The sequence below is a fragment of the Schistocerca gregaria genome, chromosome 3 (assembly GCF_023897955.1).
Source record: "Schistocerca gregaria isolate iqSchGreg1 chromosome 3, iqSchGreg1.2, whole genome shotgun sequence".
Lineage (NCBI taxonomy): Eukaryota > Metazoa > Arthropoda > Insecta > Orthoptera > Acrididae > Schistocerca > Schistocerca gregaria.
This window is the reverse complement of record NC_064922.1, coordinates 629,230,528-629,257,934: the sequence shown is the minus strand read 5'-3', so window position 1 is coordinate 629,257,934 and position 27,407 is coordinate 629,230,528. Positions and strand designations below refer to the sequence as shown.

General features: G+C 41.9%; 1 protein-coding gene across 2 annotated transcripts in view; it reads left to right on the top strand.

Annotated features, from left to right (window-relative positions):
- LOC126354186 (probable Na(+)/H(+) antiporter nhx-9) overlaps positions 1-27,407 on the top strand; it is an 898,754-nt gene that overhangs the window by 700,404 nt on the left and 170,943 nt on the right. For both annotated transcript variants that reach the window (XM_050003636.1, XM_050003637.1), the window contains one exon: positions 26,552-27,012. In XM_050003636.1, the coding sequence (XP_049859593.1) occupies positions 26,552-27,012 (461 nt within the window). The remainder of the gene's footprint in view (positions 1-26,551; positions 27,013-27,407) is intronic.

Sequence of the window (27,407 nt, the reverse complement as noted above, 5' to 3'; positions counted from 1 at the left end):
CGGTATTGAATAGCATATTTCATGACAGGTGGGTTGGTTGTCGAAGCACTCGCGTTCACCGGATCTGACGTTCCCGGATTTCTTTCTTTGGGGAAAGTTGAATGATATTTGCTATCGTGATCCACCGACAACGCCTGACGACATTTGTCAGCGCATTTTCAATACATGTGCGAACATTACGGAAGGCGAACTACTCACTGTTGAGAGGAATGTCGCTACACGTATTGTGCATTGAGGTTGACGGACATCATTTTGAGCATTTATTGCGTTAATGTGGTATTTACAGGTAATCACGCTGTTAACAGCATGCATTCTCAGAAGTGAAAGGTTCACAAAGGTATATGTATCACATTGGAACAACCGAAATAAAATGTTCAAACGTATATACGTTCTGTATTTTAATTTAAAAAACATACCTGTTACCGACTGTTCGTCTAAAATTGTGACTATTACAGCGCCAGCCATATATCACAAAGCGAAAAAAGTGGTCCAACTAAAACATTCATATTTCTTTACGTACTACACGAATATGTAATAAAAATGGGGGTTCCTATTTTTAAAAATGCAGTTGATATCTGTTTGACCTAAGCGCCATCTAGCGGGCCAACCATAGCGCCATCTGGTTTCCCCCTTCAAGCTAGACAAGTTTCGTTTTTTGCAGGTTTTTTTTTCGTTGGACGCTTATTTTGTGAGATATTTGGCCCGGTCACGATCAATGGACCATCATGTACAAAGGTTACAGTAACGGAAAGAAATGTACAAAATACCGCTTTGTGAAGGTGTAAATTGTATAAAATTTGGTGCTTTCACTGAAGAAGAAGTTAGGTGTGAACGCAACTCGAACATCGTTTCATTCATCTTATTGGGCGGTTCTGGCACTGCGCAGAGTCATGAGAGCTATTCTTCGCCACACTGCACGCAGCTACAGCATTGTCAGAGTCTCAAATGTTAAAATGTGTGTGAAATCTTAGGGAACTTAACTGCTAAGGTCATCAGTCCCTAAGCTTAAACACTTCTATCCTAAGGACAAACACACACACACCCATGCCCGAGGGAGGATTCGAAACCCCGCCGGGACCAGCCGCACAGTCCTTGACTGCAGCGCCCCTGACCGCTCGGCTAATCCCGCGCGGCGTCAGAGTCTCGTTTTTTAAATCGTATTTCTATTAAATCCATTGGCGTGACTGGGTTTTCCTAGGTACATTTTTGTCTTGAAATGAGATGAAGAGCCGGCCGAGGTGCCCGTGCGGTTCTAGGCGCTTGAGTCTGGAACCGAGCGACCGCTACGGCCACAGGTTCGAATCCTGCCTCGGTCATGGATGTGTGTGATGTCCTTAGGTTAGTTAGGTTTAATTAGTTCTAAGTTCTAGGCGACTGATGACCTCAGACGTTAAGTCGCATAGTGCTCAGAGCCATTTGATATGAAGAATCGCATGCCGATCGCCAAGTGCGGCATTTTTCCTACGCTCTGTATAGATAAATTTTCAGAAGCACTCCTTTAACGATTTCTAAATCAGCACATACACCAATAGTTGTCACTTATGTTGTACCTATCGTTCTGTTTTAAACTAACGGATGAAAACGCTTATAAGAGAAAAAAGAATACGGACAAGATTCAGTGAGAAGTGATCTATCTTGAAAACTAGATTTCACCCTTGCGCCTTCAATTCGCCGCCGCCTTTGGAGCGGCAGACGAACTACGCGGCGGCGACAGTGTAGTGGGGTGGGTAGCTGCATATCGACCCGGCCAGCCACTTGTGCTGACCCCTCGGCGCCCGCTGCCCTGGTCCACTGTTTACGGAAACAGACGCCCGGCCTCCCAATTAAGTCCCCTCGGCCCGCGGTGTGGCCAGCTGCTCGCTCGGCCTTCCATATCCGCATGACTCACTGGACGCCTCAACTTTTTCTCGTCTCTTTCAGTAATAAGAATATTTTTTTAATCATGAATGAGATGCAATTACTCTTTTTGTAAGAAAAAGCGACCGAAAAAGTAGTAGGAAAACAACGCTACATTAATCACGAGAACACTTACGGAGAAGTTCTCGGAGTTTCCGAACACAGGGGACTATTGCAACAAAACACAGCTTCATCCAGTGCCACAGGATACTTTTAAGTATTGTCCGCAATTGGACCTATATGGGGCTGTCAAACGAAAACGAGACAAATGGAAAAAAAAGTAAGTAAACTGTTTATTATATCATATATAATATATTTGAACCATCTTATTCAGAAATCGTTGCACATAATGATAGCTTAAAACTATATGATTATAGGGCACATCTACTCTCCGGACATGAGACGTCGAAACATTATCAGACTGAATTATTTACATCGAGCCATCCAGATTCATTTATTTTTCTGCTGCTCGGTGCTCACAAATCAACAAACGCTATGTCATCTCGCTAAAAGCTTTTAGTCCGTTATGCAACATTTCGTTACCAACTAACATGTATGTTTGTCTACGGTGTCATTATCTTCGCAAAATTTACCTTTTAGTAAAGTTTATTTTGTTTCTTAGTTCTGAAACTGAAAGCAGTTCGTGTTTTCTTTTACGATTATTCTACTACAATAAGTATCTCACAACACTGTAACTGTGAACATTAATAAAACATTAAAATAATTAAATTAATAAAACATTAAAATTGTGTTGTACATACTGTAAAACCTTCAGTACACACACCATCAGATTATTTGACTTGTCGCTCTAACGAAGTAGGCTAGTGTCAGCAATATGTCTTGTGGTCTTATCGTGGCGTGTTTATCTTCTGCCATTAGGTCAGACGATAGAAATGCCACTTGCACGCTTAGAGTAGCAGAATGACGGTGACCAGCTTTAAACAGAACTTGATTAATTTTCTCACACATTTATTAAAATAATAACAAGCATAACAATAAGTTAACTTGGTTCTGGATGCTATTTTCAATTGACAATCTGAAGTTTCTTTGTTATTGGTACGTTAATCTTATTCTCACCTATATCTCTGATACTTTCCAAAAGTGTCTATACATTTATCTTCATGGCTATGTACAGGAATATGGTAACATTATTAGGCGCATACTGAAACTTGACTATAGACTGGTACAGACTGGTGCATACAAATGGAGACTGACTAATCGGAGGTCTGTACACTCGTTATAATATCTCGCGCGTTCATGTGTCACTGCGCGAGTGTGATCCACGAGGAGGAAAGGTTCTACGTTAGCAGCAATCTCATTGGCTGCGTTACATATTAATACGTGGATCAGCGGAAGCAGAATTTGGTCCGTCTCTAAGGCAGCGCCATCCCGTAGTGCGGAGACGGACGAGCGCTGCGCCTGCGCTGTTGTGCTTAGCGGGGCTGCTCTAGTGGGAAAGTTGTGTACGCGCTGACTACGCGGAACTATGTACACAACAAAAATAAAACTGCAGGGACAGATTCCTGACTGGAAATGGAGGGAAAAAAGCCCTATGATCTTTTGTCCCGAAATGGATGACATGCATGCTACGACAAGTCGTCCCGGAACGCAATACAGAGTTACATCGCTCCCACGTCACAACAGATGTTGAAAGTGCCTCCATGGGATAGTAGCAGCTGTCATTCAGAATATACACAAGCATACTTTTACATCACGTTGGCGGGCCACTTGCATGGAGCATGTATTAGGGTCGTCTCAGTACCCTGTAGAACCCGATCCTCTAGGCCTGTTATACATACAGTTCACCGCCTCTCTGCATGTTCGTCTGTCTGAAAGGACCCATGATCACACAAGCGCCCAAACAGGGCTTGAAATGTTGTGGTTGGTGTCTGTGAGGGTACTTGTTTTGGTATAGCCGTAGTGTCTCTTGACCAATTTATCTGCTTGGCTGTACACAATCACCATCTAGGCTTGTTCCCGACATGAATGCTAGACCATTCTGTTGCTGACAGTATGCTGCGTCAGTCACACAGCCTGCAACACACAAGGAGACGTACGGCACGTGGTCAGAGGAACTGTCATTAGTCAGCGTCATCTACCATGGCAGCGATGCATTTAAGGATACATTTTCAAAGGACATGAATCCGTCCTTACAGTCTGTCGTTTCGATAATGTTCACACTGCATTCGTGCACTGAATTCGTGCCGTCGATATTCGATTGTAGTCGGTGTGCTATGGGACATTCGATTGCTGCCGGTCTGCCATGGGACGCAAACTATTCCAGATGATTCTGTTCACGATTTTTAAGCATACACTCTTCGTATGATGTGAAGCTTTCTGCTGAAGCACATCCGCACTGCATGCTCTGCTATTCGTAATTCTTCATAAACTCGAACAGTAAAGGCTCTGAAGTGTCGATTGGTAGAACAGATGGCGGTCTTTACCATTGTAGTCGTGGAGTACGGTTCAAGATGGTCGGTTTCACTCTTGTGGAGGCTCATGTCTTTTTTATGATACCATCCTTAACTTTTTTAACACATTGATTACCATTTACTGTTAAATATCACTTAAGTAAAACACTGTAGATTTTACCCTCAGCTGCACGGAAGACTGGCACTATCATATCCAGCCCGCATCTCGTGGTCGTGTGGTAGCGTTCTCGCTTCCGACGCCCGGGTTCCCCGGTTCTATTCCCGGCGGGGGTCATGATTTTTTCTGCCTCTTGATGGCTGGGTGTTGTGTGATGTCCTTAGGTTAGTTAGGTTTAAGTAATTCCAAGGTCTAGGGGATTGATGATCCAAGATGTTAAGTCCCATAGTGCTCAGAGCCATCTATCACATCCATGGGCAACTAGCTCCGTACGCCCCTCTGGTAGGAGGGCGCATCTGTATTCATTCACTGTTCTCTATTGTGGCACTCCAGCTGCATGTCTTCTAATTATTATTTTTAAATTTACTTTTACATACATACTCCGGAAGCTACCATATGGCGCGTGGTGGCAGGTGTATTGTACCACTACTTGTTATTTCCTTTCCCGTTCCACTCGCAAATGGAGCGCGGGGAACGAATATTTACGAGGGCAAGTCAATTATTTTCCGCAAAGTAGTTATAAAATGTTATTGTAATCAAAGAGGAAACTTAAAAAGAACATCATTTTTTGACACAGTCTCCTGCGTTTCAACGCACTTGGTCCATAGTTGTACAAGCTTTCTCATGCCTTCATAAAAGGAGATTCTCGGTTGAGCTGCGAACCAGGAATGCACCGCTTCTTTCACTGCTTCGTCCGAGGCAAATCGAAGGCCCCTTAATGCCTGTTTGAGTGGACCAAAGAAGTGATAGCCACAAGGGGAAAGATCGGGACTATCTGGAGGATGATCCAGTACTACAAATTTGAGTTTCTGGAGCGTTTCAGCAGTTTGGGTAGCAGTAGGCGGACGGGCATTGTCGTGCAACACACAACACCTTTTGTGAGCAATCCTCGGCGTTTGCTTCGAATTGCAGGCTTTAGCCTGGCAGTAAGCATCTCACTGTAATTTATTGTTGTGCCCCTTCCCCATAATGTCCCAGTACTGGACCTCGTGCGTCCCAAAACACCGTAAGCATCAGTTTTCCGGCGGACGGTTGGGTCTTGAACTATTTCTTGCACGGCTAATTTGGATGTTTCCATTCCATACTCTGCCGTTTACTCTCCGGCTCGTAATGATGGATCCATGTTTCGTCACCAGTTATGATCCTGTCTAAGAAGTTGTCCCCTTCGTTTCCACAGCGATCCAAATGTTTTTTGCAGACGTCCAAGCTCGTTTGTTTATACAACTGTGTGAGTTGTTTTGGGACTCATCTTGCACAAACTTTATGAAACCCATGTCCGTTGTGTATAATTTCGTAGGCAAAACCGTGACTAATTTGCAGACGATGTGCTATTTCGTCAATAGTTAATCGTCTGTCTAAGAGAATCATTTCACGTGAACGCTCAATGGTTTCTTCATGTGTGGCGGTAAACGGTCGTCCATCTCTTCACCGTGCGTAACACGTGTGCGACTATCTCGCAATTTTTCAATCAATTCTTAGAGACTCCGTTGTGGCAAAACACTGTTCCTGTACTGTACCGAAAGTCTTCGATGTATTAAAAAAAAAAAAAAAAAAAAAAAAAAAAAAAAAAAAAAAAAAAAAAAAACCCGGCGATAACGCAACTAACCTAGCAGCTTGAAAATTGCAAAGATATAACAACAAATAAACAAAGCATGTGTCGTCAGCGTAAAACGACAGTACTACCAAAATAAGGAAAATATAACTAAATTGTGGTTAATAACTGACTTACACTCCGAACGAGCCTTAATTTCTGTTATCGTTGTGGTTCTTACGCTAAATGTCCGTTGGTGGGAGTTGAATCGTTCTGCAGTCAGCTTCAAATGCCGGTGCTATATTTTCTCACCAGTGTTCCGCAAAAGCAGCCTTTCATCTCTCTAGGGATTTTAGATTTTCGTGGAGTTCGCGAACCATCTGCGTAACACTGTGGTGTTGACCAAACCTACTGGTAACAAATCTAGCTGCCTGCCTCTAAATTGCTTCGATGTCTTGCTTTTATCCGACATGGTGCGAACCCAAACACTCGACCAGTACTCCAGAAGAGGTAGCACTAGCATTCTACATGCGGTCTCTTTTACAGGTAAACCACACATTCCCAAAAGTCTCCCAATAAACCGAAGTCGGCCATTCACCTTCCTCACTACCGTCCTTAAGCGCTCGCTCCATTTCGAATCGCTTTGCAGCGTTATGCCTAGATATTTAATCGACTTTACTGTGTCTAGAAGCACAATACTAATGCTGTATTCGAACTTTAAAGGATTGTTCTTCCTAGTTGTCTGTATTAACATACATTTTTCTACATTTAGAGCTAGTTGCAATTCATTCCAACCGAAAATTTTGTTTCGTCTTCTCACAGTGCCGTTGTATGCTATGACATCCCCATAACCAATGAAAAATCGTTATGTGCGTCCAGTTTTCCGTTGAATTCATTACAGTTCTAGACTTACCCCTGTCATCCATTTTGTTTAATTAATACGAAAGCAAATGATCAAGGAAAAAATATGCGCATAGCCATCGTATGACCGTGCACGGCAGCGAAGGTTAATCAAAATCCGGTTGAAGCTGTTAACGATGTTGTGTAACGCCCGATATATGTACGTGGGCTAATGATATAGAAAAAGTGGTTATGCATTTTTTTTGTTTCAGTGTTTAGAGGTACATGTCTGCAGTCCTGTTACTCTTGAAATTTCCCCGCCACGATCCCAAAAAGGAGCTGTCCATCTCCATTTTGCCGATTTTTGATTTATAGACATTAGGCCGTGGCCCAAGACATAATTCTCTACCTAAAGTTTCGTCTTACAGTGCTAGAGCGAGTTATACCTAACGCCCATAAATCAAATATCAGCAATAACACTAATGTCGACCGCATTCTGTGATGCTCTCCATTTTATCAGTGGGCTGCCCCATTTTGTTGTAGCTGCTATAGCGGCGTGCTACGGTATTGTGATGGCAGGATTTCAAGTGTACCACGACTACAGACATGTAGCTGTAAACAAACACAAAATTAATTATGCAACTTTATTTTTTCGGTGTGATAATTAAGACTTTATGAGTAACGGTAGAATGAAGCAGAACTGCGCCGTGCTTAGAATGCGTTGTTGCAGTCCTTACACGAAAATGACCGACCGAGGTGGCGGGCTATAAAACTCAAATCCCTATTTAGATTTTCAGCGATTTTCCTAAATCATTGAAGCGAATGTCAGAATGGTTTCTTTCCGTAGGACGAGACCAATTTATATTCCCCATTCTTGTCGAATCTGAACTAGTGCTCTGTTTCTATCGACCTCTCGATATCGACTGGATGCTAAAAATCTGTCATATTCTTCTCTTTTCAATTCCAAAAGCCAGTTTTTATTTATAAATAGTATAGATTAGTTGTACGTGCTACAGCTGTTGCAAGGAAACAGTATCTCACGCCCTGAATATGGGAAGAATGGATAAGGACGGGCGTGAATCAAGTCGCCAATTCGGGTGCATAACCTCGGTGGCCCGATGGCACGGCCACCGCCCATATACCGGCAGCTACCGGAAAACGCCCAGCCACGGGGCGACGCGGAGTTGCAAACAACTTCAGGAGGGGGGAGTTGCAAACAACTTCAGGAGGGGGCGCGTGCAGTACACAGCCGGTAACAACGTACTGCACAGAGCACAAAGGCGTTAACGAAAAACACTGGGCTCTGAGCGCTTTAAGCAAATTTGAATTTGACGTAGAACCATTTCTTCGGGGCTATTATTTTGAAATTATTCTCTGTTCAAGGCAGCTCAGCGTCTAAATACCAATTCCTGGTCTTCATTACAATAAATATTATCTCTCTTGAAAACTCCTGGCGGATGAAAACTGTGTGCCGGACTGAGACTCGAAATCGGGACGTTTGCCTTTCACAGGCAGGTGCTCTACCAACTGAACTACTTCCGAAGAGACAAGGTGCTCGCGGAAGTAAAGCTGTGAGGACGGGTCGTGAGTCGTGCTTGGATAGCTCAGGTGGTAGAGCACTTGCCGCGAAAGGCGAAGATCCCGAGTTCGAGTCTCGGCCCAGCACACAGTTCTCATCCGCCAGGAAATTTCATATCAGCTGCAGAGTGAAAATGTAAACATCCCCCAGGCTGTGGCAAAGCCATTTCTCCGCAATATCCTTTCTTTCAGGAGTGCTAGTTCCGCAAGATTCGCAGCAGAGTTTCTGTGAAGTTTGGAGGGTACGAGACGAGGTACTGGCGGAACTTAGCGTGGGCCAAATGTTTATGTAATCGTAATCGGAACACAGGGAAAAAAATGTCATATTATACAATTGTATTTAAAACCTTCTGCTCAGCTTAGTAGCTCGTTTGCAACAGATAGTTATATTTTCGAAAGTGTACGTCAGTGAAAGAATTAAGTGCTGCAATCTTATCTTTACGAAGACAAACCAACAGCGAATTTAATTGGCTACGATATACTGATTTACTGATTTCGCTATGTGTATCAAAAACTTAGTGCCATTGCTTTGCTTCTTTCGATAGATTTTGTTTACATTTGACTTCTTTCCTAGGAAAGCTTTTTAGCCACAGTGACAAAAGTATTTTTGGAAGCTTAGGCCAGCGACAGAATTAAGTGCCGCAGTCTTATCTTTATGAATACAAGCTAACATTGAATTTGATCGGCTAGGATAAATGGATTTATTGATTTAGCTTTGTGTGTTAAAAGTTTAACAGCATTGGTTTGTTTCTTTCGAAAAGTTTTGCGTATATTCTTTGCTGGGAAAAGCAAATTTACTAAGTTTGCTTTGTGATTTGGATGTCTACTGATTACATTTTGATTTTATTTTGTTTACGAACAGAAACCCCCATAGAAAACAGAGCCTGCCCGCAGAAAGCTGTCGAGTCTTGCTGGCAAGGCAGAACGAGTAAAAGACTGGGGACTGTGCGGTCTCAACAACCGATTGAAGATAGTGAGGCAGGACGTGCTGTGGCTCGAGAACATTGGGCTTTAACTCGCTCTTCGGAAACACTTTCCGGAAGCAAGGTGCAATGTGACTCTGATCGAGAGCATCATGAATTTCTTGTTCCTCAGATCCCTTTACTCACAGAGGCCTAAATGTTACTGCTGTCCAACGTAACATCATAGAAGCGGAAATTTTGACGGGAAGAGGCGCGGGCGAGCTAGTTTTTATACTCTTAATCCCGTTTATTCCTAACAGTTTGCCATTTTGCTTTAAATGTGAACAATTTACGATGAACTTACGTTATGCCATGACCACAATCAAAGCACAAGGCCAGATGCCGCGTTTTGCGGGCGTGGACCTTAGTGCTAGTTACTTTTCGCACAAACAGCTCTCCATAGCCCTCTCTCACATGTTAGTGAAGCAAATAAGCGTTTCGTGCACGTCCCCAACCCTACTACTTCAAACGTTGTTTACAAAGAAGCTTTAGAAGTCAAAATAAATTCCACGCGTAGGAAGTCTCGGGCATGGCTTTAAATAAATACCCGGCTAAGGCAGCGTTTCTCAGCTAGTTAAGAAATAAAATCGTTCACTGATTGACTTGGAAAGGACTTTTGTTTGACACCGAGAAGCATGTTCTGAAACAGAAAGGTCAACAAATAGTCTCTGTTTTGTTCCTAGCTGTTCTTATACCCTTAGAAAGAGAAAAAATTTAGTCCCTTCTCATAAGAGTAACAACATTCCATGTAGCTTTGTTTAAAATACAACTCCTAAAATGTCGAAATCATGATATAGCTAACTTTTCTCGTCAATTGCTTTCGTGTATGAAGTTTGTGATTTTTAAGTGAATTGGGTGGAAAAAAACACCATTGTAGAGAAACGTTACTGTATATGAATTGCGACCGTTCCAGCAAGGCGTCATTTTCGCCAGACACGAGGTTTGATACTTAAAGGGTGGCTTTCGGGTGTTCTAGTGTAATCAGTAGCTTTCTGCAATACAAACGAGTTGTGGTGGCACGAAAAGGTCACGAAGAGAGAATTGCCAACGTTGTAAAATTTGAGACGCATATGATCAACTTTGTTTCAGGAAACACTGTACTTATCAACGAGTGCCTTGTGCACAGATTAGACTTCACCAGATACGTTTTTGCAGAAACTTTACCACTTGTATAATACTCAGCGTATCTTAGACCTGCACTCTGAAAATTCGTATCCAGTGACAAAAAATCAGTGGGTCAGACCACAGTAGTCCTCTAGATCCCAGGCACCAAATGAGGTGGTGCACCGGGGAAGGAGCAAGTTCTATTCCCACCATCTGTGGTTTTCTCGGGTTTTAACCTGTTAAGCTAGTACTCTTTCTGTACTCAGCGTTAACGAGACGTTATTTTTTCCTATTCTAGCCGCCTGGAAAACCTTAACAAACTCTAAAAACGTTTCACTCTAACGACAATCTTGCGAAATAAACATGATAGCCTAGATATATTTTCGTATTCTTAATGTCCGTTCCTAGTGTCACCCGAAGAACTACCTTGAACTTCCAATTTCGTTACAGAGTCAGATGCCTCAAACAGTACACCTGGTACCTAATACGGTCAGGATAAGGAAGGTATGTCGAATACCACTAAACGGTAGTCACTATGCGAAGAGCGTCCCATAAAATGCCAGTTAGTAGAACTTCAGATGCAAATAGCTTCCAGTTTTCCCAAAATCACGTTTTTTGCAGTAAATACTCAAACCTTCTGCCACCAATAGAACTTCAAAGTTGACATCCTCGAAGATATGATTTACTCTCCCTCTGGAAGATTCCTACTGTGTTGCAAGTGATTATCTCGACCACAAAAAAGTTTGGCGCCATCTCATCACAAATGTTGACTTCAGCGCATCGGTCACTGATTGCTTGCCATTTGTGGCCGTAGCTCTAGTCTCAACTTTGCGTTACGAACCACATTAAGTCGACAAATTTTTGTCGCTTCGACAACACCTTACTCGACTTGACCTTCTTATCAGTTCCTTTCTGAACTCTGTAAACTGGAGCCAAGACACGCAAAGATGACGTTGCTCTCGAGTGGACGTTTAGCTGCTTCGCCATTTCTATTTTACTAACGTATCGACAAAATACAACATCCACATTCCACATCTATCTTTGACGCATTCCCTCAATAGTGATCATATTTCTCATTAGATGTTTCAAAAGTGTCATTCTAGTACAGTGCTTTCGAACATTGCTGAGACATTACCCCTGAGTGCTATCAGATATTAATTAGCATCCTCTCCCTCCAAATCAAATCATCAACATTAGCGGGTAATTAAATTGTAGAAAGAAACAGAATATTCTTTAAACAATTTTATTTTGAAAATGATGAAAGCTAAATGATATTCAGTTTTATAGGCATTTCATTCAGCCATGGAGTAATGAGTCAGTGACACAATTGGTGTTGCCTATTTCTAATATGTTTTTTTGTGGAACGATGAAAAAATTTTCTGCGCATCGCGAGTGGTATTTACAACGCCTCCTCAGAACAGAAAGCTAACTATCCACATTGAGGAGAGGCACTTGGCACAAAACATACTTTCTCTTCGCCACTCCTCTTTCTAGTGACACTTACTTCGCCCACACTTTGCAACCCCATTTTAAATCGTACACTGTACTTCCTGTTTGTAAATTGTTTGACTGTTGGACTCCTTACTTCTGAACTGGTAGAAGTTGAATGAATTCACGCAGCTTTGTGTCTGTCCATTGTCACTAATAATAATAATAATAATAATAATAATAATAATAATAATAATCAGTGTTTCCCAACGTGCATTAATTAACATTTCTGATGGATCAAAACAAAAGTGTTCAGTTGCGTTTTAGTCTCGAAACTAAATTATTTTTTAAAAGTCATACTTATTATCCTTGTTTCTTTAAGACTGTAATACTGATTATATGAGTCACCAATAATTAATTTTTTTTTCAAATACTAGCGTTAACGCATAACACAATGTGGTGGAGGCTATTTACTGGTATTATGTGATCAAATCCGGACACCCTCATATTAGGTGCATTGTGCTGCCACCTTCTGCCAGGTACTCCATATCAGCGACCTCGGTAGACATTAGACGTCGTGAGAGAGCAGAATGGGGCGCTCCACGGAACTCACGGACTTCGAACATAATCAGGTGATTGGGTGTCACTTGTGCCATACGTCTGTACGCGAGATTTCCAAACTCCTAAACGTGAAGGGACACTTACAGCGCAGAAGCGTATAGGCCGACATCGTCTGTTGACTGACAGAGACCGGCGACAGTTAAAGAGGGTCGTAATGTGTAATAGGCAGAAATCTCTCCAGGAATCACTAATCTGTTGTTGTTGTTATGGTCTTCAGTCCAGAGACTGGTTTGATGTAGCTTTCCATGCTACTCTATTCTGTGCAAACTTCTTCATCTCCCAGTACTTACTGCAACCTACATCCTACTGAATCTGTTTAGTGTGTTCATCTCTTGCTATCCCTCTAAGATTTTTACCCTCCACGCTCCCCACCAATACTAAATTGGTGCCGCCCGCTGTGATCGAGCGGTTCTAGGCCCTTCAGTTAGGAACCAAGCAGCTGCTACGTTCGCAGGTTCGAATCCTGCCTCGGGCATGTATGTGTGTGATGTCCTTAGGTCAGTTAGGTTTAAGTAGTTCTAAGTCTAGGGGACTGATGACCTCAGATGTTAAGTCCCATAGTGCTTAGAGCCATTTCAATCATTTTTGAAGTAAATTGGCAATCCCTTGATGCCTCAGAACATGTCCTACCAACCGATCCCTTCAAGTTTGGCGACAAATTTTTCTTCTCCACAGTTCTATTACATGCCTACTGATTAGTTATGTGATCTACCCATCTAATCTTCAGCATTCTTCTGTAGCACCACATTTCGAAAGCTTCTTTTCTCTTCTTCTCCGAACTATTTATCGTCCATGTTTCACTTCACACTCCATACAAATCTTTTCAGAAACGACTTCCTGACACTTAAATCTATACTCGATGTTAACAGATTTTTGTTCTTCAGAAATTTGCCATTGACAGTCTACATTTAATATCCTCTCTACTTCGACAGTCATCAGTCATTTTGCTCCTCAAATAGCAAAACTCATTTACTACTTTAAGTGTCTCATTTCCTAATCTAATTTCCTCAGAATCACCCGACTTAATTCGACTACATTCCATTATCATCATTTTGCTTTTGTTGATGTTCATCTTATATACTCCTTTCAAGACACTGTCCATTCCGTTCAACTGCTCGTCCAGGTCCTATGCTGTCTCTGACAGAATGACAGTGTCATCGGCAAACTTCAAAGTTTTCATTTCTTCTCCATGGATTTTAATTCCTACTCCAGATTTTTCTTTAATTTATTTTACTGCCAATATACAGATTGAATAAAATTGGGTATAGGCTACAATCCTGTCTCACTCCCTTCCCAACCATTGCTTCCCTTTCATGCCCCTCGACTCTTATAACAACCATCTGGTTTCTGTACAAATTGTAAATAACCTTTCGCTCCCTGTATTTTACACCTGCCATCTTCAGAACTTGACAGAGAGTATTCCAGTCAACATTGTCAAAAGTTTTCTCTTAAGTCCACAAACGCTAGAAATGTAGGTTTACCTTTCCTTAATCTGTCATCTAAGATAAGTCGTAGGGTCAGTATTGCCTCACATGTTCCAATATTTCTACGGAATCCAAACTGATCTTCCCCGAGGTCTGCTTCTGACAGTTTTCCCATTCGTCTGTAGAGAATTCGTATTAGTATTTGGCAGCCGTGACTTATTAAACTGCTTTCTTTGGGATTGCAATTATTATATTCTTCTTGAAGTCTTAGGGTATTTCGCCTGTCTCATACATCTTGCTCACCAGATGGTAGAGTTTTGTCGGCCTTGTTTGGACTTAGGTTTTTCAGTGGTCCGTCAAACTCTTCATGCAGTATCATATCTCCCATTTCATATTTATCTACATCCTCTTCCATTTCCATAATATTACCCTCAAGTACACCGCCCTTGTATAGACCCTCTATATAGTCCTTCCACCTTTCTGCTTTTCCTTCTTTGCTTAGAACTGGTTTTCCATCTGAGCTTTTGATATTCATGCAAGTGGTCCTCTTTTCTCCCCAGGTCTCTTTAATTTTCCTGTAGGCAGTACCTATCTTAACCCTAGTGAGATATGCCTCTACATCCTTACATCTGTCCTCACTGTCTGCTTAGCCATTTTGTACTTCCTATCGATCTCATTTTTGAGACGTTTGTAATCCTTTTTGCTCGTCCAGGTCCTATGCATTTCTATATTTTCTCTTTTCATCAATTAAAATCAATATTTCTTCTGCTACCCAATGATTTCGACTAGCCCTCGTCTTTTACCTACTTGATCCTCTGCTGCCTCCACTATTTCATCTCTCAAAGCTACCCATTGTTCTTCTAGTATATTTCTTTCGCCTGTTATTATCAATACTCTCCCTGAAATTCTCTACAACCTCTGGTTCTTTCAGTTTATCCAGGTCCCATCTCCTTAAATTCCTACCTTTTTGTAGTTTCTTCAATTTCAATCTACAGCTCATATATTGTGGTCAGGGCCTACATCTGCCCCTGGAAATGTCTTACAAATTAAAACCTGGTACATAAATCTCTGTCTTACCATTTTATAATCTCTCTGAAACCTTCCAGAGTCTCCAGGCCTCTTCCATGTTTACAACCTTCTTCCATGATTCTTAAACCAAGTATTAGTTACGATCAAGTTATGCTTTGTGCTAAATTGTCCCAGGCGGATTCCTCTTTCATTTCTTACCCCCATTCCATATTCACCTACTACGTTCCCTTCTCTTTCTTTTACTGCTATCGAATTCCAGTCACCCATGACTATTAAATCTTCGTCTCCCTTCACTATTTCAATAATTTCTTTTATCTGATCATACATTTCATCAATCTCTTCGTCATCTGCAGAGCTAGTTGGCATATAAACTTGTATTTTTTATTCATTATTAAACCTTCTCCTGAATTAACCCTATTTGATTTTGTATTTATAGCCATGTATTCACCTGACCAGAAGTTTTGTTCCTCCTGCCATCGAACTTCACTAATTCCCACTATATCTAACTTTAACCTATTTCCCTTTTTAAATTTTTTAACCTACCTGCCCGATTAAGGGATCTGACATTCCACGCTCCGATCCGTAGAACTCCAGCTTTCTTTCTCCTGATACGACGCCCTCCTGAGTAGTCTCCGCCCGGAGATCCTAATGGGGCACTGTTTTACTTCTGGAATATTTTACCCAAGAGGACGCCATCATCACTTAACAATACAGTAAAGCTGCATGCCCTCGGGAAAAATTACGGCTGTAGTTTCCCCATGCTTTCAGCTGTTCGCAGTACCAGCACATCAAGGCCGTTCTGGTTAGTGTTACAAGCCAGATCAGTCAATCATCCAGGCTGTGGCCCCTGCAACTACTGAAAAGGCTGCTGCCCCTCATCAGAAACCACACGTTTGTCTGACCTCTCAACAGATACCACTTCGTTATGGTTGCATCTACGATACGGCTATCTGTATCGCTGAGGCACTCAAGCCTCCCCACCAACAGCAAAGTCCATGGTTCATGGGGAGATCACTGATCCAGTGCCTCTCAAACTGATTCTTGGAATCTCTCTGTTAGCTTCACCTGATTTCTTCTGCTAATACGCACTAGCGTAAGCTGAACAAATACCTCAGCTGTGGTACATCTCCTCTTTTGGTACCCTGTGTTGTTGCTAAATCCTTAGGTGAACTACATTGTCAAGTTAAACTTGGCCAAGCTATAACTTAAGAAAGAAGAGAAAGCCAGTAAAAGCGAAACAGATAGGGTCCAGTGATGGTTGGGGATCATATATTTGTTTCAAGCAGTACAAATAGCCATGTAAACACAACGTACAATGTAACACAACATAAAGAACATTACTGTGGCTATAATGCGGAGAAACTGACTTCCACTGAACGAAGTTATCGTAACTGACGACTTTAATTCTCGGATAGCAGACTCTGTACTCATTGTTGAAGTAGTAGTTTCTGACGAGTTTCTTCTGCAACCTGAAAAATTGCTCAATATTTGGTCTTTTCTCGTTTTCAGTCCTCGTTTCTTCTGTCGCAGCTATACGAGGAATACATATATGCTACCAAACACAGCCCCAGGTATCAGTGCTGGGGCCACTCATGTTTCTTATTTATATAAATTATATGTCTTCTGGTATAACAGATGATTCTAAAATATTTCTGTTTGCTGATGACACTAGCTTTGTAGTAAATGAACGTTTACACTGTTTCAAATAGTACATTACACGACATAAGTTCATAGCATGTAGAAGATAGATTAATGTAGAATCGTGTTGGTGCCATTTTTGCTATTCGAATGGTAGCTTTAGTGATTGATAGTTCGACACGAAACGTAGTCTACTTTGCTTATTTCATTCGCTTATGATGTATGGTATTATATTTTAGGGTAACTCTTCCCATTCTCAAATGAGATTTTGGCTCAGAAACGGGCAATTCAGGTAATAAGTGGTGTAAATTCACGAACGTCTTGTCGACCCCTTTTCATTAGCTGGGTATTCTTACATTGCCTTCTCGATATGTATATTCTTTACTGTTGTTTCTTGTTAGGAAAATCAGCTTATTCCCAAGAATTAGCAGCTTTCACTAAGTTAGTACTAGGCAGAAATCCAGTCTGCATTTGGATCGCACTTCATTGACTCTTGTGCAGAAATGTGTGCAGTATACTGCCACATCCATATTCAATAAGCTACCAAAAGAATTTAAAAATCTCAGCAGTAATCCTCGCACTCTCAATTCAAAACTGAAGAGTTTCCTCATGGGTCAGTCCTTTTATTCTGTCGAGGAGCTCCTTGAAAAATTAAGCTAATTCCTGTGTTATATTGTTGATTGCGTTTACGTAAACTTATGGCTTGCCTTTTTTTGGGTTCATTAAGATTTTGTTATATCTGTTATTACTCAACTGTTGTAATTTCATGTACTGTCACGTTCCGTAACCTTGCAGATTTGCTCCCGAATTTGGTCCTGCGGAACTGGACTTGTAAAATAAATAAATAAAAACATATATGTGTAGAATAACTTAATGAATGAAGTAAGGAAACAACCACGAATAATAATAATAATAATAATAATAATAATAATAATAATTTAATACTTATTGTATTTATGGCTGTACTTTTCAGCAACTGTAGTATATATTTCAGTATAAAGTTATCAGTCGTCAGTTGCAAATATATGTTTATTCAGTTTTATCGGTTTCGACAAATTAATTTCTCATCTTCAGTAGCCTACAAAATTAGAGATGATACAAATCGTTAAACTTTGGCTATACATTTTTGTGAAGCATAAGAAGTATATTATACTTACTAATTATTGGTTTAGCAGATGTCTCTATTTTCGTCATAGAAGCGTAATGCCATTATATAAGCAAAAATGTATATATTGTATATGATTATTGTAAACAAAGGTTGACAATTTACATGTGCATAGATCTGATTCAGTTACTGTAAATTGTTAATCTACATTTACAATAATCACATACAATACGTATATTTTTGGACATATCATGGCATTATGCTTATATAAAGAAGATATTGCTACCTGCTAAACCAACACTAAATAAGGTCCTTATACTTCACATAACTGTACAGCCAAGATCTAAGGATTTATAATGTCCCTAATTTTATAGGCTTCTGAGGATGACAAAGTAATTATCGAAACTGGTAAAGCGAATTAAAAATATATTTGCAACTGACGACTGAACTTTATTCTGGAATAATTTAATGTTTAATAATAGTAATTTAAAATACGGAAATTGTTTACGAACTTGGCACACAGATCTGTAAGAAAAACCATACTGTTACAGTGATCACTGAATATCGTTTAAAACAATGCGAGCCGCATATGGTCTGAATAAGACTTTTATTACAGTTGCAAAAGACGGTACACAGGCAGTATTAGTTGCGCAGAACTGTTCGTCATAATTAAAGTTAGTGAACGGAGGTCTACCGAAAAACGTTCGGCGTTCGTACGAGACAGTTTACTGTGTCTGTTGCCCACCCTCCCTGTGTGTTGACTGAAGAGTGGCAACGCTGGCGGGGAATTCGTCGGCGCAGGTCGATAGCAGTGGTAAACCATTCGTCCCTCTCGTAGCCTGCTGCTGCTCGCATCCGCCACATCATCGTAATGCTATCAACGTAAGCTGCGCTTATCTGCCGGCCCACTGCTGATTACAGTATTCGGCGAACTGTCGGCCACAGCTCTACCGTTTCACGGCTATCTGCGTAGCGAGTTGTCGGACCCATTCTGCATGCAGCATGCATCACACTACAAAGTTGGAATACGGAGCGAAGCAGAATACTGTTAATTGCCGACTTGACTAGGGGGAGGGGGTCGAGGCGGACTGGAACCACGTTACAGTAAAAACGTTCGAGTGATAATTTTTGACATCATTAAACAATGCAGTCAATGCACATTTGCACCAGCGGATGTATATCTATAGAATTAGTAAACTACTTATGGCTGATGGGAAATGAGATGTTTGCTTGAGAAACTAAACTGTGTTTGTAACAACTGAATTACATAATATGGTGCAGAAAACATAGTTACTTACAACAATAATTAGCGACCCATCCTGGGTAGCACTAAGCTCCTATCGCCGGATGACTTGTCTGTCATAGCAGTAATAAATTTTGTACACAAATCTTCCTTGTGAATCAGTATATTTTTTAATGAAAACTGTATCAAAATCTCTACAGTTAGCCTTCACATACAGACAGAAAAACAGATATAGATATTGATACAGATAACAATATACTTCCTCACCCACAATGACTGTACCTTTCCATCTATATTATTGCTGCTGACTTCAACAACCATATCAAATCCTTTGCAAAATCCAGCTGTGGCGTCATTTTTCTGACAACCTCCATGGTAACATTATCCCCATTCCACACTACACTTATCGTTAAAGTAACACTACCCCCGATGTCATCTTAGCATCTCCCTAACTCCTTGGACGTCTTATTACAGTAGTCCTTGATCCAACTGGAAGTGACCACCTACCCATTCTCCTCACCATCTCCTTTACATTACCTCATCCCCATGCAGCCCATCCCAATCGCTATCCAAAAGTTATCCAAGACTACACTCACACCAACTGGAATGCCTATTGGAAATTCACAGATACTCAGACTGGAAGCCACCCTCTAATGTTCCTGCAACCTGATGATATCCCTCATGCCACTTCCTTACCATAGCGGACTTTGTCAGACGCAGTATCCACCTACATTATTAGAAAGGCCATATATCTTCATTTCCCATCTCCCGCCCCCCACCCCACCCCACCCTGCAAGCTTTACTTCTTTTCCGAGAATCCCATCACTGCTGCTCTCTCATATGTATTCATGATGGGGATACACTCACAGCCACCAGCAAGTACAGAGAAAGCAGTGAACCATCCTGAAGAGGACTGCAGCAAGTCGGCCGGAACGTCAGCAATTTAGATGCTTTACAGTGATGTGTCCCAATACCGAAAGTTACTTTATCCAAAATTCAGAGAAACATCAGGATTTTATTAAATGCTAAAAAAATGCTGGTACTGGCTTCACCACGTACCAGACTCAACGCTACACTCCCCATTAATCTTAATAATATTGGAAAGCATTCTATCGACTCACTGGCAGTTGTCCTGTCCCTCACTATCTGCTCCTGCACGACAACCATCCCCTGTCTGACGAATCTGAGCAAAGGTGGCCACTTTGCGTGCTAACTCTCTGGCTTCTTCTCAGTTCCTGATGAACTTCGTTTTGATAACTCACTGTTCCCTGCAATCCATGAACCCACAGACACCACCGCCTCACCTGTGGGTCCTAGCTTCCACTACCCAGTGAACATACCGCAAACACAATTAAATTCACCAATCACAGCACACTACATAAAGCAATTACTTCACAAAAAATGTAGCACTTGCTCTGGTTGCACGACTGTATTGCCTGTTGACACTCAAAGAACCTCCCTTCTCCTTTCCAGTAATCCTTGCAATCCTTTATACCACTGTCCTCTTCACAGATTACTACCCTAAACTGTGAAAAATTTCCAAAATCCTACTTTTTCTCAAAACACACAAACTCCCTACACATATCTCTTCAGAATACCCCATCTGCCGTACCTCAGTTTTTACAAGGTCTTCGAATAGATTGTCTCCTGACACATGCATCAAAGTCCAAACCAACACCACTTCGTTTCTGTTAACCTGTGTAACTTCCATCACAACCTCTCCTCAGATGACCAGCTCTACCTCTCTCATCTCCTATCCCATCAGCTCAGCCACTGTAAAACAGTTATTTTTGCCTCCCTTGAATTAGAGAAAGCCTGTGACGATGTATAACGTTCAGGTCTTCCTTTCAAACTCCAGACTTACACATTTCCAATTAACTATGTCTGCCCTATGCATCCACCCTATCTAACTGTCCTTATTGTCCATACTTTGTCATTATTAACAACACCAGTTTCCGTGCCTTACATCCTACTGCAGGTGTTCCGAAGGCTCCATCCTCCTTACTTTCCTTTATCTCCTCTAGACTGTCAATATGCCCAAACCACCACCTTCAGTGTGCTGACAAGTGATGGCACTGCTTTCCTCGGCGTCTACTGTACGTTCCCGAAATACCAACAATCCTCCCTACTCCAATGGCTCCTCAAGGTCAACCCCTCCAATACCCAGGCAATAATTACAGGATGAATCAGCTGCACCTTCCACCTCCATCCAGTTAACTAATAATTTAAAATATCTTGACTTAAACATCGACCAGCAACTAACATTGAAACCTTACCTATTGATCATCCAACAGAAAGCCCACAGTAGGCCAAAACTACTAAAACTACTAACTGGCTGAACTTGTGGATTGCTCCCTTTCACTGTCATCCACACTTGTAATATCTTGATCCGACCCATCCTCTCCCATGCAAATGTAACACACATACCTGCCCCATCAACGTTCTGTAAGTCTCTCCAAATTCTTGAACGTTATTCACTGCACCCGCTTTCTGCATCCACCTGCCTTCGCCAAATGTATACCTTAAAATCTTACCAAATTTCCATTTCTTCTCAGTTACAATAAACGCCTTCAAACAACCTACACCATCCGAAAACTCGACTATAATAAATCTATTGTTTCCCCTGTCACTTCCAATCCTCGTGAACTGCACGCCTCTACCGACACGTCAAGCAAACCCTACACCTGCACACCCTTAAAATCCTCTCCCACCGAAATTTCAATCGTCTCCCTCCCCTTCACCTTGAACTCCGCTCCAAGATTTCCTCTTCCTAGTAGTTATAAATCCACCCCATCCATTCCTCCTCATCAGTACTCCCTTTTCATTCCCTTCCCACATTTCCTAGACCCCTTTTCTTGTTCCTCTTTCTTTGCCAACTCTCTTTTTCCCCTTTCAAATTACGGCCTTAGGACACACCAAAGCCGGCCACTGTGGCCGAGCGGTTCTAGGCGCTTCAGTCCGGAACCGCGCTGCTGCTACAGTCGCAGGTTCGAGTCCTGCCTCTGGCATAGATGTGTGTGATGTCCTTAGGTTCGTTAAGTTTAAGTAGTTCTAAGTCTAGGGGACTAATGACCTCAGATGGTAAGTCCCATAATGCTTAGAGCCATTTGAACCATTTTTGACACACCAAACTATTCCTCCTTACATGTCTTCCAACATGCACCTCTTTTCCATCGACACTACGTGTTAATCCTCCATCCCTATACCTCCGCCTTTCTCCCCTCCTCAAGCGCGACGTCCCCCCCCCCCCCTCCTCCCCGCGCCCACGCCTCCCAACTAAAGACGTTGGGCAGGTCCTTCCAATTTTAGTGACAGTGAAGTGCATTTTTTACGATCAGCGTGCGTTTTAATCGTGTTTTAAATGTCTTAAATGTATTCTTATTGTTTTTCGTTTTGTCTTCTATTACTTCTGTTTTAAACAAAGGAACTCAAGTTTCTTAAATATAAAACCTCCCATTGATTTTACTTTCAATTTTTTCTAATTCGCTTGTAAATATCTCGTCTTTATGTTAGCTTTTTTTTCGTCTTAGTTTTCCTAGTTCTCTTGGCTGAACAGCGGATTCAGTGTACCGCTCATAGCCCCCCCCCCCCCCCTCCCGTCCCGCCCATTCCGCCCATTTGGGCCGAGGGGAATAAAATAACACTAAAGAAAAAATACAATAATATACTGATGGAAATGGAAAATGTTACACCATGAAGATCTTGACCAACTGCTACCAAACTGGTGCATCATTATTTCCACTGCCTGTTGGGTATATTTATTCAAATTTTATCGTTATATTAGCTTATATCCTGCACAGATAAACGCCATTCCCACAGATGAATGGTGCGAGCAAGTGATGAATATTGGCTGCGTCTAACGTGAGTCGAAGTTCTCAGACGCAGGTCGAAGCACAACACACCCACAGAACAAACACGTACAGCCCATCGCCTTCTCTTGTATTTTGTGAAAGGTCGAATCATTGGCACGAGGGACATGGGAGCACCATGCCGACAGATAAGCTTCGACTCATTGGAAAGCTGCTAGGAAAATGCACTCAGCCTTAAAAGGAGATTGCTCACAAAATACTCGTGCCATCCACCCTAGAATATTCCTCAAATGTGTGGTGCCCACAGCAAACAGGGTATGACAGCGTACACACACGAATGGCCAAAGGTTGGTTATTACTCCGGAGAGCGTGAGGGAGGTGCCGTAAAAACTGATCGGGCGGACGCTTGAATGTAGACGCAAAGAATCCCGTGAAAGCCTGTTTAATAAAGTTTCAAGAATCAATTTTAAGTAAGAAATTTAGGTTTATTACAGCCTCTTTCGGATCGCTCCCGCGATCATTAAAACAAGAGTAGCTTTAATATAGCGCATACAGAGGCGTTTAAATATCCATTCTTCCCGTGATTCAAACGCGAAGCCCTAAGAACTGGCAGGATAAGGAGTACCCTTTTCCACCCATTTCATAGTGATTTATGGAGTGTAGACGTAGATATTATTTAACAAACTTCGCCAACTCTTTTTTGAAGTTCATTTATTTTCATAAATCATTTGAAAATTGATATAGTGGAATTATCGATCATACAGAAATCTAAAGGAGGATTATATCGTGTCCTGCAAGACTGAGGAAACTCTATCCCGCCGTTTCTCTTAGCTTCTCGGGCAGACAGAACTTGGTTTTAAACAGCCAGTATTTGGACACTGCCCTTGTGATAATATGATTGCATATAAAATGATCAAAAAAATTTTCCTGGCCGAAAACCTACTTCTCGATATTGTTTAGACAAGCATTTCTCAAACTGTATTCCGCAGAACACTGGTGTCCCGTAGGAAGTGAATAAGTGTTCCGCGAAAACCTTTTCATAACATGCCTTTTTTTTAAAATTTGACGACACAAATTTATAAAAATATTACTGTGATATCTGTGTTATTAATTATAATTCAGAATTGAAGTAATCACTGGATAAAGCAAGTTTTCTCATTATTAAAATTTTTTTATTAACCTTCAAAGAAGAAAGTATTCATCAAAGTATGGGATTTCTCATAAAGTGTTCCACCAGAGGAAAAGTTTAGGAACCCCTGGTTTAGACCATAGCATAGTGGTAGTAGTAGCATACGAGTAGCAACAGCGAAGAGCCACAATAATTGGTTGCAGAAGCTAATTAGAATTCGACATGAATCCAATACAGACACTCTGAGAACACCAGCGCTGGCTTTAGTAATCATCAACAGAGTACTGCCCATTCAACTGTATGGCTCAACAGTTCCCACTTCCACCTGTTGACTGTTCAGCTTCGGCAAACCGTCGTGCACATTGTAGTACGAGGTTTTTTTGATAATTCTGGTAAAATAGCTAAAAAAATTGTTTCGTAAACAACTTACCTTACGTCTGGACATACTCTACTTTGAGGGATATACACTTGGTCCAGCGATTCCCAGCTTTTCCATCCATTCGAAAAAAAATTTCTGTCAAACTCTGCAAAATACTCGTCGACTACAACTATCACTCCCTCATTTGATGAAAATTTCGTTCCAGCAAGCCAAAGTTTCATGTTGGAGGACAGGAAGAAGCCACTTGGGGCTAAGTCTAGTGAACAGGGCGGGTGAGAAACCAAGTCAAAGCCCAGTTCATGCACTGCCGCCATAGTTATCGCTGATGTGTTGGATGGAGCGTTATCATGTTGAAAGCTCACTTTTTTGCATACCAGACTTGATCGTTTTTCAGCCACTGCAAATTTAAAACGATTCAACTACCAAGTATAACAGAGTCCAGTTGTGGTTCTGTCTTTCTCGAAATAATTTGAGGATTATTCCTTGGGAATCCCAGACTACAGTGTCCATCACATTACCAGCTGACAAAATGTTCTTTGCCTTCCTCAGAACACTCTCATCAGACTTTGTCCGTCGTTTTGACTCTGGTGTGGAAAGATGCATCAACATTTCATAAAAAGTCACAGATCGGCGCAAATAGTCCTACGGATTGCTAATAAACAACGCCAGACGTAATGTTGAAATGTTGTGCCGGATGCGCTTTTGGTCGACTGTGAGCAATAGCAGCACCCACCTCACACACAGCGTCTTCATAGCCATCTCAGTTGAGATGTCTGTCTCAGAAATATCACAAATTTTTATTCATCGGTCTTGCCTCAACCACATCATGGATTTTGTAAATGGATTCCATTGTGGTGACCTCAGTTGGACGGCCAGAGCGCGCTTCGTCTTTGGTGCTTGTCCCACCATGTTTAACTTCATTAGTACAAAAGTAAATAGTCTCTAATGATGGCGCAGAGTCCACATGGACCTCATCCAGTTCTGCTTTGATTTGTGTGGCAGTGCCAACCTGTTGTTCTTGTTGTCTTCAGTCCTGAGACTGGTTTGATGCAACTCTCCATGCTACTCTATCCTGTGCAAGCTTCTTCATTTCCCAGTACTTACTGCAACCTACATCCTTCTGAATCTGCTTGGTGTATTCATCTCTTGGTCTCCCTCTACGATTTTTACCCTCCACGCTGCCCTCCAATGCTGAATTTGTGATCCCTTGATGCCTCAGAACATGTCCTACCAACCGGTCCCTTCTTCTTGTCAAGTTGTGCCACAAACTCCTCTTCTCTCCAATTCTATTCAATACCTCCTCATTAGTTATGTTTCAAACATAGTTATGTTTCAAATGAAAAAGTGTAGTAAAGACACGAAACTCGGTTTTCTCCATTTCCAGTCGCTGCTGATACACCGACCAATTCAGACGGCTGTCAACAATGAACTGTACGTTGTTGGAATTCTTTATATGATCCTTGGAATAATCAAGTTTACCAGCCACGAAAGAACAGCAAAAATTTTCTGTTTTTTCATGAAATTTACTAGACGTATCAAACCATAGTCGTGCGCTCCTGCTTGCGTCTGTTCATTGGCTGCTAGTGCTAAGAAACGTCACCCACAACTCGTAAGAAAACAGTAAGTCTTCGCTTGGTTATGGAAAATAACACAGAAGAATCATTCTCTTCCATCACATGATACCACTCAGAAAGGTTCTACAATCCGAGTGAAATCTCGTCAGCCCGGGCCTGTTAACCAGCACTTACAATCCTGTGGCTGCATGAATCGGACTGATCATCCAAACCCCAGCAAAGCTTCTCACTAGTTGAAAACATCACTATCAGACTCTCAGGCTTCAACCTTCCTGGCTCCACATGACACAAACTGAACCGAATCGGATGTGGGAGAGGGTGAACAGGTGCAACTTTCTGCAGACGAAGATGGCCAGACTTTCCAAACGGTAATTGCAGTGAGATGATGCACGCAGTGCCGCATATCGTTCAGGACTGCGCCGTACATGCCGTCGCCGAATCTGTGAAAGAACTAAGAAACTGAGTGGATAGAAGGTCTCTGACTTTTTTCCCTTTTGTTTAGTTAACTGGTTGTTTATAATTTATATTTTTGTAATATTTAACTCAGTTGTGATTGTCTAAGATCATCAGACGATAAATTTAATGTCATACTGTTGTTAGATGCAGTGTTTGGTGCTCAGAGCTGGAGAGAGTAGTCCGCAACTGACGGCTGCGCCTTTTCTTTGTGTGCAGCCTTCCACATGGCGCCGAAGGTGAGCAAGATGTTCCCGGAGTCTTGCCTGCTGATCGTGGTGGGGCTGCTGATCGGGGCGATTCTCTTCTACGCGGGCAAGGTGCACGTCAGCACTCTTACGCCCGACATCTTCTTCCTGTACATGCTGCCGCCCATCATCCTGGACGCCGGCTACTTCATGCCCAACCGTCTGTTCTTCGACCACCTGGGCACGATCCTGCTCTTCGCCGTGGTGGGCACCATCTTCAACACGCTGACTATCGGCCTGTCGCTCTGGGCAGCGGGACAGACCGATCTCTTCGGCTGCGAGACGCCTCTCTTGGACATGTTCCTCTTCTCGGCACTCATCTCGGCAGTCGACCCTGTCGCGGTGCTGGCCGTGTTCGAGGAGATCCACGTCAACGAGATCCTCTACATCGTCGTTTTTGGAGAATCGCTGCTCAACGACGCTGTCACAGTGGTAAGTTAGCCCGAGCATCCCGCTTCTCTAAGACGCTAAGCTTACTGCGAAGGCGACGGGAGAACGCTAGTAATATGGGGTTCCCGTAAAATCATAACAGCATTTAGCGAAGTAATAGCTTCTAGTCGGCAGAAGTAGGAATATGTGAATGTCACCAAGTAACTTGTTGAAACCTGCGTTGGAATATCTGAGAGGCACCACAAGGTCTTTTCACATAGTTGTACCTCGTGTCTTTTGTTGAATTTGTTCTTTGGCAATGATCTACCATTTGATTTGAATCAGGACGAAGAATGAGTTTTTTTTAGCATATGTATTGTTGTCAGGCTCTGTACCAACTTTCACCATACAAAATAATGAATCATAGTTTCGTTAAAGTTCTTAATTAATTTTGGACA